The sequence below is a fragment of the Telmatherina bonti genome (genome assembly GCF_933228915.1).
Source record: "Telmatherina bonti genome assembly, chromosome: 19".
In the NCBI taxonomy this organism is placed as follows: Eukaryota; Metazoa; Chordata; class Actinopteri; order Atheriniformes; family Telmatherinidae; genus Telmatherina; species Telmatherina bonti.
In genome coordinates, this window is record NC_136617.1 from 28,743,508 (window position 1) to 28,762,250 (window position 18,743).

Consider the following 18,743-nt stretch of genomic DNA (forward strand, 5'->3'; position numbering starts at 1 on the left):
TACATCTCCGCCCCCCCATCAGCGGTCAACATTTCTCCTGGAAGAGTCTCCGTAAACTTCGCCGGCTCTCTGCACCGCGAAACACTGACATGGATGCCTTCAAGTCAGCGGGGAGAGCTATTATCCGGAGCCCAAGTATGGCAAAACAGTCGTGGACTGCCGGCAGGCATAGAAGTAAGATTTTGTTTTATAAATAAAGTTAACTTGAGAGGAAAATGTACCCGTTTAAATACGTCATGTTTGACAGTAAACTATTATTGTCTACTTTTTACTTTGCTGAGTTCATTTCAACTTTCTGCTACACGCTTTTTATTTTCATTGCTAAATAATAGTAATGATGATAAATAAAAAAAAAAAAAGTATAATTGATGTTTCAAAAGTAAAAAATGATACCTCATCCTATCATAATATCTTAACGTAACGAAGGTATGACATGTTTATAACCTGTAAGACGCCCAGCTTGACGCCCTGACTTCCTTTTTTCTCTTAATTTATTTATTAATTGGTCTCTCAAAACCTGCACGGTTGTTGTCATTGTTTCTATTTTGTTTATTTTTTTAAGGTCTTTCTGGGAATAAAAAATATTATTGACCCAACAGGGTCGCCTATTTATTTGTTTATTATTGGTCTTGCAAAAACTGCACGGTTGTTGTCATTATTGTTTCTATTTTGTTTTTGTTTTTCTTTAAAGGTCTTTGTGGGCATAAAATATATCATGGCCCCAACAGGGTAGCCTGTTTATTCATTTATTTATTTATTATTGGTCTCACGAAAACTGCACTGTTGTTGTCATTATTGTTTCTATATCTTTTGTTTGTTTATTTTTATTTAAAGATCTTTCTGGGCATAATAATTATTATAGACCCAACAAAGGAGCCAATGTATTTATTTATTTAATTATTTTGGTAGTTAGTTATTTGTTTGTTTGTTTAACTGTGGAGTGTGGAAGCTGGTAGTTGCTTTCTTCTTGTTACATACTTGAGCAGCTTCACGCAAAGGATTTTCAGATTTAGTGATGTGCCGTGTACAATAACTTTCTTTCTTGCCTTGTTGATTCACAGCAGTGTTTTGGGATTTGTTTATAATCCCAAATCCTCAAAACAGTCCAGTCTTTCCACCTCCCCACCAGGGGAATTGCAGAGGTCACACTCTGAACTCCCTACTTAGCACAATTTAGTTATTTAGTTTTTGGCTTTCCTTCTGGTAGGAGCTGTCCTGCACTGCAGCACTAATGTGAACCCCCTCTTTTTTTTGTTTTGTTTAATTCTAAAGAGTGCTCTGGTTGCCATTGTTGGACTTGAGGGCCACTTGGTAAGCTAAAGCTCACTTGATCCAGGCTGTAAAGTTGTGGAAGGGATTGACCAGTCCCTTGCCTGTAACCAAGAGGACAAGTCAGGAATGCTGTGGGTCAGTCGATGCTCGGCCTATTGGCATGAATTCAAGCTGGGCTATTTTAAAGCCATGACAAATCTGTGTTTGCATTAGAAAATACAGAATAGATGAGATAAATGTACGTATTGCTTTGTGGAACTTTAGCAGCTTGTTTGTGGGGGAAATGGCAGCCTTTCAAGACAAAAAAAAAACCTCTTGTCATCCAGCAGATGCTTCCTTCAAAAGTGGAAACTTTTGTAAAGAACAACACTTGAGATATGTTGTATATTTCCTTGTAAATTCACCATTTTTACTGTTTTGTTTCCTGTATTTCAAACCGCTACGTTTTAAAGACAATCCGATTTCTCAAAATGAGCTCTGGCTCATAAAATCTTCCATCTAAATGCACCATTAACCTCATTAATAGTGGAATTGCGTGAAGTGCAGCTACTGAGCCATTTGGAAGAGAAGTGGAGTATTGTGGTTTATATTAACAGGTCTTCTACTGGCTGAAGGGTACGCATTCCTCACCAGTGCTGACCTGTATCATTCATGCCAGACTTTCAGGTATGACTCTGGTCCTGAAATCCAGTCGGGAAAGCCCGACGTTTCCTTCTTCTTGGGGACTGATCTCAGTAGTGATGTCATGGGAATGCAGGAGACTGATTTAAATGGACTCTATGATGCTATTTGTAGTTTTCAGAGCTTTCTACTGTGTTGTAGTGTTGAATACTCATCAGACATATAAACAGTGCTGTTTTTTTTTTCATCACCATGTTTGAGTTTTCCAGCAGTCTCTACATTCAATTGGTTGTATAGAGTTTTATATGGGGGGGGTTTCTCTGCAGTTAGATCTTGTATGACTAGGATTTTTCTCCTTTAACAACTGGTCTAACATATTACATTTTATTGTTCTGAAAACCAACTCAGCATAACTCTTCTGTGGTCCGATTCTATCTTTAGTTTCGAGAGACTGACAAGTCAGAAACATTCACCGCAAGGTTGGCTTACAGGTTGGCGTGCACTGGTGTTAAGTATTGAAAGATGTGCAGCTAAGTCCGTAACGCTTCGACTCCATGGACCTTGCAGCCATAAAACCAGGATTATGCTATATTATTATAATCCTCCATGTAAAGCCTTAACCTACTGCGCTATGCAGTTCTGTGCAGGATGTATTACCTTAATAACAACTTGTGCCTCTTTCTAGCGTTCAGATTATTACAAAAGTTTACCGCTTGATCCCTGCATGTCAAGCTGGTTTCTTTCAGTGAGCAGTTGTGAAGCATACCAGCTTCTGCAGCGCTGGAATATGTGGAGAATTTGTGTTTAGAGCTGTGGTTTAGTACTTTTTACAGCCTGACAGAAAATAACTGAAAAGCTCAACAAACATCTGACAATGATGGGAATTCATTTGAACTAGAAAACTAATTTGATATCTACAACTAAGTCAAGAGTTTTGGTAACACTGGAACACAGGTTGAAGCTGCGCCTCCTTAAAATCTGCTGTTTATTTGGCTGATTGGGGGAGAAATTCCTCTCAAATGTTTTGCTGAGATTCCTAAACTAACATGTAATCTCTGAAGTGTTTTTTTTATATTTTCCTGCATCATTTCGATCTCCCCAGCAACTTGTTAAGAACTTTTTTACACTTTTAAATAAAGATGTGAAATGGCTACAGAGGTTTGGAGCGGTCCTTAGTTGTAATCCAACATTAGGTGGTTTCCGTAGCGATCCAGTGTTTGGTGTAGACACACAAATCAGACAGAAAGGGTATTGCCTGTCAGCTAGGCCTTGTTGGATCAGCACCATTGTTGTCAAAGGGCTCTACAAAGACTTTCTATCAGTGTGAGGGTGACATAAAGAACTAGCAGCAATTTCAGGACCCCATGCTGTGTCTCCCCACACATTGCCAGTCTGGTTGGAAAAAAAAAAGCAACAAAAAAAAGCACTTGAACACACCACAAAGATGCCCAGCAACTGTTGCACAACATAAGATCTACATCTGCCTGCATGTTTATTTGTAAGGTAAAAGTTAAGATATCTTTTTAACTCTCACTTTTCTGTATTACTTTCTATTTTTTTTAAATTGACAAGTATAAGTAATATTTTTGTGGCATTTGGGTTAACCCAAGTTTAGCCCACAGATGACGTCACAATTCACAAAGAAGAACCACTATTTTTCTGTGACCGTAGAGAACCAATTTTTCAGGTTCTGAACTAACCTTTATTTTTGGTCTGAATGCTCTGGCTGGTTTGAACTGGCACCGACACCATTCCCCGCCAGTCTGAAAGGCCTGTGTAAGGTCTGTTTCCATGACAGACCCAAATCAAATTTGATTTATGAAGAACTTTTCATACAAAAGCAGAACAAAGCGATTTATGTTATTAAACCTACTTATGATTAACTATCACACACTCAAGTATAAAACATCAGAGTCCACGAATATACACTCCATGCTCTCTTCTTCACACACATCAACAAACTCATACCCATTCCCCACAGCACATATACACCCCCATCCCACCCCTCTTTGCACCATCATAAACTCTGACTTCTAGTCTCTTTAAGTAAAACATCAGTTTAAATATAACTGGAGATAAACGTATGAAGATAAATATTTTAGAAAAGTTAAACTCAAGCAGATGTGAGAACCACTGTTGTTTTTCACATTGAAAGGAGAAGAAAGGCAAAATATGACCAGCGAGCCGATTGCCGGCTTGGTGTAAAAACACAAAAAACTCTTAGATTTAACGGATTCTTCTGAGTCTGAAGACTGGTTATGTACTGGTTTACCTGTATGGTTACACTCCCTGTCTAACTAGATCACCACATTCATAGAAGCACATAAAATAGAAAGTTACAACATCTCAATGGATTACATTGAACATATCAGGACGCCATAAAACCCAGTCTTTATTTATATAACAATATCTTAACTAAAATATAAAAATAGTTTATTACTAATTGTGAGAACCTCTACATCCAGTGCTTTACATCTTTAAGGTGTGTTAACATAATGCAAGGAGGAAAGACATCAGCAACTATCTAGAGAGGCCATGGTTGTTGTTCATCCTGCTGTATAAGGGAATGCTTATGTAATGAAATACATGTTGAAAATTGGATAAAAGCATCTGCTAAATGACTGCATAATAGAATAGAAAATGCTGAAGTTCGTCACCAACCTTGCCAGGAGTGGACACCAGCAAGTTTACTCCAGTATTAGACTGTGTGATGCTCAGACAAACAACAAAACAGCCAACAGCTACACCTCAGACTGTACAGGCCTCAGTTAGCGTGTTATATGCTAAAGTCTCTGACAGTTTAACTGAAGAAAAAAAACATGGAAGTGAGACTCAGCTTTGAATAAACTTATAAAATTGTCCTTCCAACAACTCGAACCAAAGTGTGGATGTTTGGTTAAAATGTACGACGAAGCATTTGGTCAAACTCTATATCACTGCAAACATCTCAAAGCACGGTGGTGTAGGGAGGATGATTTGGGCTTGCTCTACATCCTCAGGGCTAGAACACCTTGCAGACACTGAGCCCACCATTAATTTCTCTGTACACCAAATTATTACACAGTTAAATGTGGAACATCTGCCGGATAAATTAGGTCAATACAGCTGGATGAAAAGTGCTATATAAATAAAGTTTTAATTTGATTTGAACTGAAAAAAAAGAAGAATAAAGCTGTTGCAGTGGTCCAATCAAAGTCCAGACCTGGACCCGACTGAAAAGACGTGGCGGGACGAGAGACTTTTGTGTAAACGAATTGCCCGTAAACCTCAATGAACCCAACCAGTAAAGACGAGGCCAACATTCCTCCCCAACAAAGTGACAATCTGATGTCGTCATACAGAAGGAGAATGTTTCAAGTTGTTGCTGCTCCAAGTTTTCCAGACTTAGATGATTTTACTTGGAATAAATTGAGTCTCCATCTGAGATTGTATTTAACCCATTCTAAGGCATGTTAAGGACCAGTTGTCTTTTTAATAATGAATGTCCCAAAATGGTGACAAAGTTGAAAGTGGTTGATCAAGTTCTTGGTCGTTTTAAAAATGTTCTGAAATGAATGAACGTAACAGAAAGTTGGATTAGTGAACAAATGACGAGTTAAGTGTGGTCTTATTGCTGCTCTATGATATAAGGAAATGATGTCTTTCTGTCTTCATACATAATAATTGACTGCAGTACAGTTGACATATGGTGAGCAGGGTTGTGCATGAACAAATTCAATTGAACAAGTTGGTTTTTCTGTGACAGCTGAACTGAACAAAGAACTTCAACATGAGCTCATTCAGATTTGTGTGTCTCACAAAACATTGCCTGCATTTTCCTGGTGCTAATATGCCTGAATTTCACTTTGGGGATTCATAAAGTATTTTTCATACCTCAAACTACGTTACCCACGATGCATTGTGCACAGTCTATAACTTTAGCATAACTAGCTAGTAATGCTCCATAGCAACGCTGGTGCAGAGAAGCTGCAGATGGAGTGTGTACCTCAGATTATTATTATGTTTATGATTATGATTATTTATGCATTTTGTGTTATATTAAAATGAAACTGTATAAATTTGAACATTTCTGTGCATAATATGTCTGCCTGCACTGAAAAAAAGTCATAACTTCATCAACTTTTTATTTAATAAGACATGGTGTTGAAGCATCTGTCTAGTCTGAGAAGATATTCAGGCTATTTATAATATTTCTAAACTTTATGACTTATTTTTCTTTCTTTAATATTTAGAGAAGAAGTAAGCAGAAAATAGCTGTTTGAGTAAACAAACACAATCTGGATACGGTTACATTATATATTTTCATTTGGAATTAATAATTCGGAATTAAAGAGGCTTAAAAACTCCCATGTAAACGCACCTCTGTTACAATCAAAATAGTCATTTAGACAATAAAAACAAACAAACCTACAATTAACTTTTCTTGTGTGATGTATGTTAAGGTCTACTATAATTGATTTTTACAACAAGACACAATATTAAAACAACACTGAAAACACAAAAAAAATCAATAAACTAAACTTAGATTAAGTTCAAAATAAAATGGTGATCATTAACTGTTCACTTTAACCTGTGAGAACCAAACTTTGTACTGGTTCATGAGAAGCATGAATTTGCACAACACTGATGGCGAGCTTTTCTTGTAGTTTGGGTAGAGGTCACTAGGTCTCAGTTCACACATGTACACAGCTGTTTCCTCTCACGTGTTGTCGTTGTTGACCTCTGAGCCCACATTCTCAGGCTGAGTGGTGCCTGGTATTTGCTCCGTTGTTATTGTGTTATCATGATTAGCAATACCGCAACCTAATGCTAGCACTTCATGAAAACAATGAAAACTACTTGTGATTGTATTTGACAGGGATTATATAGGTTTAAGAGGAGAATCCTGTATTATATATATATATATATATATATATATATATATATACATATATATATATATATATATACATATATATATATATATATATATATATATATATATATATATATATATATATATATATATATATATATATATATATACATATATATATATTTATATATATATATATATGAGAATGAGAGAGATATTTTGGCTTAATTTTACACATCTATGCTTGTTCACATTTTGAATGAAATGTCTTTAAGAGTTTTTGTTTTGTTTTAATATGATTTGGTGCAGATGTGAATTTTGGTTCTAATACTGTGACCAAATACCAGCAAAACCCCATCATCATCATCAGGTTTACCATACCAGCATGGTTTTCTACAATGTAGATTATGGTCGTTTGAGTACTTGCTGAATATCAGCATGCTAGCTCTGTCGCAGTGAGCATGTTAGCAGCATGTCAGCAGCATGTTAGCAGCATATTAGCAGCATGTTAGCAGCATGTTAGCAGCATGTTAGCAGAATGCTGACGTTCCCAATGATGCAAAAAGCACCAGAGTGTGAAAGCACATCTGATAGTTCTACCAGCAGGATTATAGTTTTAGAACCAATCCGAGTTCTTCCTTTGACTATGCCAATCTGTTTTCCAAAGGTAAGCTATTATTTTACCCTTTCTTTTAGCATCAAGCATTTTCAGCCAGGGCATTGGAAGCCACTGGGATGACAAGATGACCAATTCATTATCCTTAAAAGAAAAAAGGCTACTAATCTTTTCTATACTGATGAAGATGGCCAAAGAAGGCTGAGATGGGATTTGGTCTTTGGCTGCAAACATACTTACTTTTACACTGTTTATCATGGCTCTCTCATGTATTTTGTGTTTATTTAAAGCATTGTTTGTACAACTCTTCAGAAATGGGTAAGAGTTAACAAGCTGCAATATGTGTGTAACGAGTAGAGCATTGGGGCCAATTTGACCAGATTAAAGGTTTGAGGACTTACAGTGATAGGTTATGAAGACATAGTGTACTTGTTTAGGGACCCCAAAGTGGAATCCTCCAGTAACAAGCAAGCACATGAACAATTACGCTGACGAGCTGGTTGTCTCCATGAACTTGAAGTTAAAAAGCAGATATCTTCTTGGCATGTCCGTAAATTGACTGAGGTCATCATTGAAACCTGTTTTAAACCCACAGATTTCAATATCTGCCTTTAATAATCTAGAGTTTTATCCTAAAAGTGGGAACAGTGAGCAAACTGAATCTCTGCTGTAATAAATTCCTCAGTCTTCAGAAACCATCTTGCTGCCCTGACAGAATGCAGCCTTCCCTTTGTATCTGTGTGTATGTGTGTGCGTGTGTGAGTGTGTGTGTGTGTGTGTGTGTGTGTGTGTGTGTGTGTAAACATGTGCCTGCATGAGTTTGTGGAATGCACCGTATCCCAGAGGAGGATGAATTTCAAGGTAATGGTGATGTTTTTCTGCTCTCCCCTTTCCCTCACCACCCCCTCCCCCTCCATCTTTTTCTTCTCTGAGGAAATCTATGTAAACACCGGCACGGGGTCAGAGCCGGCCGGCCGGCCGGCACCACGTTAAATACCTGATAAGAAACCACATGAAGGTCCCAGCTGTTCCTTCAGCAGTTTCAGATTTAACGCTCCTGGTTCGTGTTTCTTCCAAACACATCTGCGTGCCGTTGTTTTTCTCTCCGTGAAGGTTCAGAAGGCTGACTCAGCAGTTTACTTGTAGAACAATGTTGTCTGGTCTCGTTTTAGATATCACTCGTGTTATTGTCAGAAAATCTGAGAAAGCCTCACCATCCTCTTATCATGGCATGTCAGAGTCCATGTATACTTGCTTCCAACTCTTCCCTTTATTATTGTCAAGCCCTATAAGTTGTTTTCATGATGAAATGTTTACTTTAAATCAATAGAACCTCTGACCTACATACCCTCTTTCCGCTCCCCGCTTCAGGGAAAAAGTAGATGAAATGGCTCCACGTAAAGTTCAGCACGGGTTGTTTACACTTCCTCTAACTTATGACTTTCCTCAAACTCTGAGTCTCTCGTCAATCTTATATATTTGGAGCACAAATTGAGGGTTTCAGGAACAAGTTTCTGAATACTTAATGCTTTGAATCTCCGATCGCCAGCACCACTGATCTGCACGTTAACCTGCATGTCTTTTAAAATGTGCCTTAGAGCTTCCAGAGAACTGGACCGATACACGAGAGACTATCTTAGAGGGGATGACCTTTAACCTTCGTCACCTCGGCATGACACTGGTGGACCAGCCCAAAGGAGAGGAGCTGTCAGCAGCTGCTGTGAAGAGGATTGTTGCCACGGTCAGAGCTCAAGTAACACGTATCTGCTGAGGTTTCAGCCACAAAACATCTCTCTTAAACAAAGACGGTCATGCTGGCAAAATCTTTCAATGCTTAAGCTTGTTTTTTTTTCCTTAACCATATTAAAGGTGCATTTCTCAAAGTTGTAGGAGTTTTTACTGATAATATATTTGGAGAAATGTATTTTTATTGATATTTTTGGCACTACTGTTAAAACATGATTATTGATTTCCTCCAGCTTCATCCAGTTCTTTACAGTTTAGTTATTGTAGGTACCATCCATTTCCCATACCTGATTAATCCAAGTCAACCTAGAGCCTATCCCAGTTGCTGTTAGTTTAGAGGCAGGGAACACCCAGTACAGGTCACCAGTCCATCCCAGTGCCAGTACAGACAGATACATACAAGACAAACAACCATGCATGCTCACACTCACTGTTAGGGTGGATCTAGAAGCACCAGTTACAGCCCACTAGGGGAAGTCAGTGATCAAAGGGTCAGAACAACATTAGGAAAACATGTGTTATGCCGTGTTGTCGAACACTGCAGTAACAAAATGACTTATGATGAATAATCTCTTCATGTGGTGGAAATCTCAGATGTCCTGATGAGAGCTGCCTTTTACTTCTGAGACTGCATGTTAGTTGTCAGAACATAAAAAAGTAGAATTTCCTAAGACGAATGCCGTCCGAGTTAATACGGCTGGTCCTGTTTTGAGTTAAAATGTCTTCGCAATTTGAATATTCTGCATTAATAAAATGTTAACAACATGTTGTTATATTGCATCAGTCTGGTCTAAACATATAATTTTAACTTCTTTTTTAAATTTTATTTAAACAAAAGCATTTTTAGATGTTTAAGTGTTTTGCTGCCACTGGAGGACAGTATCATAAATGTCACTGGTGTGGTGGAGGTGTGGACCCAAAATACAGAGAGAGGGGAGACAGAGATGCAGAAACTTAGATGTTTTAATTAAAGATCACTGAACTGAAGGCAAGCAGACAAAGGAGGGAAACTGAACTAATGAACCAGCAAACAGAACTGAAAACAAAGACTATAAATACTGGCAGAAACAGAGCAAAACACAGGTGTTATAAATCCACTTCGTCCAGGTGAAAACTAAAAAACAGAAAAGCAGAACAGGAAACAAGTGACAACACTACAAAATAAAACAGGAAATCAGAACTAAAAACACCTGAAATATGACAATAAATTTGTGGAACAGTCTGAGCACTGGGCCGCTCTTGCTTGTGTTGTACTTTTTTTTTTGTTTGTTTTAGCTTCGCTTGGCAAAAAAAAAATCAACAGTCAAAGTGGACAGAGAAACTCAGCGTTAAACCATGAAGTCCAGCTCTTTCCTGAACTTCTTCACCTGTGCTTTTATGCTATTTCTCTTTTTTTTTTGGTCCATTCCCAGTTATTGCCAGCACTTCCAAGCTTTAGCTAACTTTTAGCCAATCACGATTCAACCTCTGCAGAGTGTTACCTTGAAGATGTTACTTGTCTGTTTTATGTTAAAACCGTTTTGTCTTCGGGGCCTGGGAATGATATAATCTGATACCTCAGTGAAGGTAGAAAACTGCTTTTATGTCACTTGTCAGCTCAGAGATGTATCAACAGTGCATCAGTTTTGATGAGCTCACCCACCGTTTTTCCTTCTGTACAAACACAATGCTAATGTCCCAGAAAAGCACATCAGTCCTGCCTTAAAAGGGTCAATCCTGGTTTTGGTCAAACTTGGTTCAGATTAAGACTGGAACCAACAAGCACATGGAAACCTTCACTGCTCTTTGTCAGTCCTAAACTTCCATCAACTAGTAATCACTTTTCTGATTTGGCTAGCTATGGATAGCTTAGCTTAGCTTAGCTTAGCTTAGCTTGGCTTAGCTTAGAACTCAGAAAGATGCTTTGTCTTGTAATTATATTCTTGCTTATGTAATGAAAATCCAGCATTTTTTCAAGGTGAAAGAAAGAAAGAAAGCTTGCTAAGGTTTTAGAGAGGAGGTGTTTCTGAAGATAAAGAGGGAGACCCCTGCTTTGATGGCATTTGTCAGCTCATTTTACCATCGTGAAACCATAAATCAGAACAGTCAGCTGAGACTTCCTCGTAAGTAAGGATGGCAGAACCAGATGTCGTTCCTTACAGGAGAACAGAGCTTGAGAACGAGCATAACCCTGGATGCACGTGTCACAGCCACGCTAAGCCCTGAGCAGCATTGATGATCTGAATTAGGTTTGGGAACCATGCGTAGATGACCCCCCTCTACTGCCGAGTTGTGGATGATTTATGGGGATTTTCCCTTCATGTGCCAGTAAAAAGCCTCGCTGTTGTCATGGTGTGAGATAGCCATGCCCAGTCGCCGTAACTGGAAGGTATTCTGAGTCAGACACAGTTTTAGCTAATGGTCAAACAAAAACTTTGAAGTTCACAGCCAATTTGTGCATTAGTTTTGCAAGTGGAAGTCACATGGGAAATGTGATAACATGCCCATGGGCGGACTTACCATTAGGCAAAACTAGGCGGTTGCCTAGGGCCCCCAGTTCTTTAGGGCCCCATAAAACTTGTCATACACTTATGGTTATTTATTACCAAGGTAATTATTACTAACAAAAATGATGTTTTTGATTAAAATGCATTCACTAAACTGTCAGCAGGATGATTATTATATTATGTGTGTCTCTTTGTCGGCAACACAAATAATATACAGTAGTGGAGTAGAAAGTGCAATATTTACCATCGGGCCCCATGTCTGCCTTTGCCTGGGGTCCCAAATCTCTTAAATCTGCCACTGAACATACCTATATGGATATAAAAAGATCTGTTTTGTTTTATCCATTCTTCTTTCAGTGTTAAAAAAAAGTAAATTACACAGATGGGCCCCTACCAGCCCGGCTCCTGAAGTAGTTTAGGGTGAAATATCATCTACGGTGCTGATCCATGTTCTATCCTTGCATTAGCCTGTTGATCACCAAACACATGTCCTACACACAGCCGTTCATAGAGTGCAGATATTTACAAGATATATTTTTAGTTAAACATTTCTTGGCAATAACAGGAAAAACTTCCTTGGATAACAGTTAATCTTCAGCCGAAATCTCCCAATCATTGCAGCTGTTAAGTAGAAGCAGACAGTCCCCCCCTTGGTATCTCTGTAGCCAATGATCTGTTTCAGTTTTCTAGACATAAAGCCACCATGTTGTTGATCAAACCATCTCTTTATAAATGTCCCTTACAGGCCAAAGCCAGCGGGAAGAAGCCCCAGAAAGTTGCTCTCAAGATTTCTCCTCAAGGAATCCTCCTGTTGGACAGATCTACCAATAAAATCCTGGAAAATGTCTCCATATACAGGTATGTGCAGACTAGAGCAGCATTTTGCAGTGCTGGTGCATTTCTGAAGCTGCCTCCCTTAAGTATACTGTGAACTCTGCTTGATGTCTTTGTGCATTGCTTGCCTAACCTTTCACCCCCTGGCCTGCAGAATATCCTACTGCACAGTGGACAAACTGCATGATAAAGTGTTTGCTTATATCGCTCAAAACACCCTGAACGGGACCCTGGAGTGCCACGCCTACCTCTGCTGCAAGAGAAAAGTGGTGAGTTTAGAGTATCAGTGTTTGTAAGTTTTCAGATGAACTTTCTCGGAGGTTTTCGGGGGATTTAAATCCGTCAGCGTGGCTGCACAAAGGGTCTGTTTTTGCTCTGCCAGAAACCTTAGAAGTCCTCCTCCTGTGGTCTTCTAGTGTGTTAAAGAACAAAAAGGGCACTCTCCCTCTCGTCTTACCTGCTCCCACACTTGTTCCTTTTTCTTCCAGCAGAACATGGCAGCACTTCCTTTCCTTAATCTTTGCCGTTGACAGGACCTGGCGTTCCAGTGTCTCTCACACTGTTATTCTTTCCAGAAAACACACTCTTGTGTCTGTGTGTGTGTGTGTGTGTTTGTGTCTCCTTTTGTATAGCAAAAACAGCCAATCACATAAGTCATTGTACGGCACTAATTAGTAAGTTAGTCGCAACTAGATTTAGTTAAAGTTACAACTGATAAATACATGAAGTTGCAGCTTCATTATTGGAGCTGTGCATCCATGCACTTCCCCCATATTGATCAGGTGCACTGCAAAAACTGAAATCTAAGTCAGATTAAAAATCTTAAATTAAGTACACATACTGTATGCTTTTTTTTTTGTTTTAAAGGTAAGATAATTCTTAGTTTTTATGCCAGAAAATTCCTCTTGTTTTAAGAGTATTTTTACTTGTTTTGGGAAGTCTTGACAAGCCAAATTTTCTTGTTCTGTTGACAGATAATTTATCTTTTTTTAAGCAACATTTACCTAATTTTTGTATATTTTTTTCTTGTTTTTTAAGGCTGAGTTTTTGCAGTGTGAAGCCCCAGTCCCCTCATGCATGAAAGTCTGTGATGGCATCTCTTTATTAACGATTAAAATCAATATATTCTTCTAAATTTTACAAAGATTTTGCAAATACTAGACATTATTTATAAAGGCTCCTGTTTGAAATATTCTTATATGTTATTATGTTGTATATTTTTATATCTATAACAAAACCAGTTCAGTCACTTTTAAAAGTGTAATAGGCAAGTAAGTAATGCATTTTGATTTTTATGTGATCTAAAGTTGTTTCATTTATTTTTTTATGTACGATTAAAGTTAAATTTAGGAAATCTAAACTTACTGCTACTTGTGCTGCATTTATCAAGGACACTAAAAAACTATAACCTGCAGAGACTGTTGTAGATAAATATGATTTTTCTTCTTCTGTGGTTTCTGATATCATGTGTGACCTTCTGTCTGTGAACGGAGGAATCTGCTTTCCTTTACAGCTGTCAAAACAAAGAACCCTTTAAGCCACTCATACTGCCTATCATATAAAACACTTCTAATATCTTTGACATTATAAGACTTAGAGAGGGAAATTCATCGGATTAGATCACAAACAATTTTGGGCAATTATTTGATATTTTTAATTGTGATTATTCACTTTGTTACATTTAACTAGAGAAGTGTTGCGTCTGAAATTCAACAACCATTTACAATCATTTAGTCACTTTTGTTTGCAAACATTTTAAACGGCGAAGCCGCTTTTCGCCAGCAGTGAAACAGGTGTGTGCAGGCTGACGGTTTTTTTTTTTTTTACTGTTTATAGCAGCTGTTTCAGAACAAACTAGTAGTAGTATTGTGAAACAAGCACAGTATGTCGGAAGTTCATTTTCAGCGAGCGTCTGCTTCTTTTCTGGTGTGGACGAGCAGAGGTGCAGCTGATGTGGAGGTTAATATGCCTGGATGCAACGCAGCCCACCTCTACATGCTGTAGATGAAATACAATACAATACAACTTTATTCATAAGGCACTTTAAAAACAACATTGTTGACCAAAGTGCCACATTGTGGGAGGTTAAGAAAAAAAACCCAGAATAAACAACATACATTAGGACAACTTAAAAAATAAAAAATAAAAGCAATCAAATTAAAACAATCAAAATAAAGTTGGCTGTCCAAGACGCTCCTTCCATTCTGCACTTTGTCATGTTCATCTGAAGGAGCTTTATTATGCTTCATTTCAGGGAACTCTTCCCAGCTGTGTTCCTTCTGAACGCCCTGCTGTGTGTGTTCGTAGCAGATCAGGTCAAATCTTGGTGAATGATTGATGTTGTTTGACATGAACCATCTTCGCCCAGCGGATTAGGAACTTAGGAGCAAGCGATGGAGTGGTCGTCATTGTCTCTGTTGGAACAACTGCAGGCCAGACAGTTTCCTCAGCTCACAGCAGAATGCACATCCGAGTGGGAGCATCCGTTCTCACCTGCTCACCTTCATTATTTCATTTATTCCATTTCTTGCTGTCACATTAGTGAAGAGTGACTTAAAAAGTCCAAATCTTTGAATTTTAGTGATGGAGTTTGTAGATGCTTGAGCCTCCCTGCCTCTAAAAGCTTCTCACAGTGGGGAAGTGGGTGGGATTTCACTAGACTTTATGCTGTGAAGTGTTGAGCAGATGATATAAAGTATGATGATGTGACGAGGATTGGATTTGAAGATGATATTCTTCTGCTTTTCTTGCTGTAAGTTGTCACCGGGGTTGCTAAGTACTGACAGGTCTTCCTGAATAAGTGCAGTTGTACATGTTGTTCTGTCTTTCCTGTCGTCTCCACCCCAACCAGTCGAGGCAGATGGCTGCCCTCCCTGAGCCGGGTTCTGCCGGAGGTTTTCTTCCCGTTAAAACAGAGTTTTTTCCTTCCCACTGTCGCCGCGTGCATGCTCAGGATGGGGGATTGGATTGAAGTCATGACTCGATGAAATCAGTTGGTTTCTATTATAGGATATGTATGAACTGGCTTGAAATGATGTGTATGTAAAGTGCCCTGTGACAACATTGTTGTGAAGTGGCGCTATACAAATAACGTTGAACTGAATTGAATTGAAGTACCCTTGTGTTTTCTTCTTTCTTCCAGGCCCATGCAGTGGCTCTGACTGTTGCCCAGGCCTTCACAGTAGCTTTTGAGCTCTGGCAAGAGGCCAAAGAAGGTAGGCAGCACTTTCTTCCTCCTGCATGTCCAGGAAATGACAGTCAGCGCTGGCTCCATCTGCTGGGGTCTCAGGGTGGGGATGTCTGTGGCACAAAACAGGTTTTTACCGGCTTGTGTTTGGTGTCTTTTATGCAGAGAAAGGGAAAAGAGTGAAGTCTGGTTCTGCTGGAGATGCCAGCAGCAGTTCACACTCGGAGAGATCAAACAGCTTTGGGAGTCTGAAGGGAACAGGTCAGCTTTTCTTTTTTGTTTTGTTGTTTATAACCAGCTGTGTGTAGCTACTGTTTCCGTCAGGTTCATGCATTTACACATCATCCATCCATCCTGCACTTATTTCCTGCATATGTGCAAAAATCATTGCAGTAGATGGAAAAAAACTGCATTACCTTTTTGATACGGTTGGACATTCAGTACGTAGCGACACCAGTCCTCATGTCTCACTGTCTCCTCTCATCCAGATGTTGCCACTGAAAACCTTCTGGACTTGGAGGATGCTGTGAATGTGGTGGTGGAGAGAAACGGGAATGTAGGCGAGGATCTGCTGGATAACCACAGAGCCTCTGAGACCAATAACAATCCTGCCCTGGTACGATCTGATCCCTCTCTGTTGCTTCTGGGTCAAACATGCTGAGAAATGAGGCTTATTGTGTTTTCTAAGTCAAGTTTATTCTCATTCTGACTTTAGAAAAACTTTCCCTTTGTGTGTGTGTGTGTGTGTATAATGTTCCATTTTCTTCCAGGAAACAGAAGATACTTTGGATGAAGCCTTTTCCAGGTGAGAAAGATTCATTAACTGTGTTTCATACTGTTAAATCAATCTTAGTTGATTCTGTTCTCTGCTTTTTAGCAATAAAAAACCAACAATCAGCCTTCAGATCACGCAGCTCGCAGCCTCTCAGCGCCACCCACTGATGATTTCTGTGTACTGCGGCACACAAACCTTCCAAGCTCTGATTGTATAGATACAGTTGTGCTCATATTTATTCATACCCTTTCATTAAAGAAGGAAAAAAACATCTGCCTGTTAAATAAGTTGAAATTGACTAAAGTAATGATAAATAAAAATTTTATGAAAATAATTACATTATTTTCTAATTCTAGTTCAATAGAAATAATTTAAAAAAAAAAACAAATAAATAAGATAACTTATTACATATTACGTCACTCATAAAGTAATATTTTGTTGAACAATCCTTTAATGTTTCCGCTCCAGTCAGGTGTTTTCTGTTCCTCTCAGTCAGACTTCTGCACCTGTTGACAGGTATTTTGTCCCACTGTTCAACAGAAAAGTGCTCTAATTTGTCCAGGACCAATTTGTTTGTTTTTTTTTTTCTTCAACTCAATTAAATGAAAAAACAGTTTCTTATATTACTAAATTATATTTTTGCAAATTTTTAGTTATTGTTCCTTTTTTTAAGTCTCCAGTTATTTGAGCGACTGTTGTAAATTCAGCCTTTTCTTTAATGAAAGGGGATGAATACATATGAACACAACTGTAGAACCTGAAAACCCAAAGAGATACGGGTAACGTCATAGCCGAGCTTGAAATTGTCCTCAATCTGCTGTGTTTGTGTCTCTAGCTGTGCTCTGGATAGCTTTGGTTCATTTCCAGGTAAAGTTGAGCTTTACTGTCAACAGTAACTTAGTGTGATAGTCTAAATCTTTAACCTAACACCAGTCTGTTCCTTTCAATCATTGTCAAACCCATTAACACTGTTTACAGCTCAGTCCTTCCAGCCCATAGTTAGAAGTAGCTTCATCTGCCCTGAATTGTTTAAACTGCTGACGAGCTTCAGAAAATAAAAAAACGCCTGGTTCAAAGTATTACATTCCTCTTCCCCATCTCCTCATTACTTGGGAAAAAAAAGTTGTTTTCCCCGTAATGACCCTTCTCTGTGATGTCTAGTGTGTCTGAATGTAGTGAAACTGGGGAAATGTGTGCAGGTTTGCTGGTGTAAAAGTGGAGCAGTGGGTCACCATATTATCCCTGTGTTCAAGTGACCTGAATGTCTTGCTGTAATCTCGTAACCCAGCCTCCTTAAACATTATTATCCTTGAGAGAAAATGTCTGGAACCAAACTAGGAGATTTAGTTTTATCAACATGTCTTAAACACTTGGCCTTGGTGTTAGTCAGGTCTAGTTGCCTTTTTGCTTCTTTTTTTTTTTTTTTTGCTGGAGCTCCATATTTGCATAAAGAATGCTAAAAAAAAAAAAAAAAAAAAAAGGAAAAAAAAGAAAGAAAGAAAAAAAAATAAACGACACTGTTACACTTGTTTATGTCTCGATCATGAAAAATGCTTAGAGGTTTCTCTTCGCCGCTGCAGTGCATCTGCTCTACTACTATGCTACATATACACCATGAAATCCAGTTTTTAGGGAATTTATTCCATCACTGGAACTTTTAAAATATTTTTTTTTAAGTATTCATTTATTTATTTTAAAATTAAGGTGCAGCTTATCACAGCAATCACTGGACAAAAGGCTAATGTTTTTTTTTTTTTTAAGTATTCAGAGGCAAATTGTAGAGTTCTAGCTTCATGTCAAAGTTTTAATGTCTCCCCCCCCCCTTTGCTTTTTCAGACTGGCAGTGTCGCGTAGTAACCCCCAGGTCCTGGACTCTGGGCTGATGCCCCAAGACTGGCTCACTGAACCCAACTGGGACAACACCAACGGAAACACTCCCAACAGTTTCAGCTCGTACGCGGACGATTTCTTGAGCTTCTGACCGACTCTGCAGAGCAGGCGGTGTGGGGGGGGGGGGGGGGGGGGGGGGACGCCATCACAGAAGGAGGGGGAGCTCTTTTCCTGAGAAGGAACATGAGATCAACAGCAGCAGTAAAAGCACAACTGAATAAATGAGCTTTTGTTTTTATTTTTTCGGTGTGCCCGATCTGCCCACCAAAGCTGTAACAACTTCCTGAAAGGTTCCTTCACCTCTTCTGCTGTTACACTGCAAACATTAGTTCAGACTGTTTCCCCCTTCTGTCAGCATTTCTCGTTGGTTTGACCACTTAAATCTGACAGCATAATCAGCAGAAGACCTCTTCTATGTATTTAGTTGTAATTTATGGTTGCAAATATGTTTTTTTTTTTTT

General features: G+C 38.8%; 1 protein-coding gene across 1 annotated transcript; it reads left to right on the top strand.

Moving 5' to 3' along the window:
• Positions 1–89: 89 nt before the first annotated feature.
• ldlrap1a (low density lipoprotein receptor adaptor protein 1a) lies at positions 90–18,373 on the top strand (the record flags this gene model as incomplete). Its single annotated transcript, XM_079258349.1, has 9 exons — positions 90–174; positions 8,963–9,105; positions 12,342–12,454; positions 12,585–12,699; positions 15,573–15,645; positions 15,783–15,878; positions 16,106–16,233; positions 16,388–16,422; positions 18,229–18,373. 9 exons carry the CDS (start codon positions 90–92, stop codon positions 18,371–18,373), a joined length of 933 nt encoding a protein of 310 aa, XP_079114475.1.
• Positions 18,374–18,743: the final 370 nt, after the last annotated feature.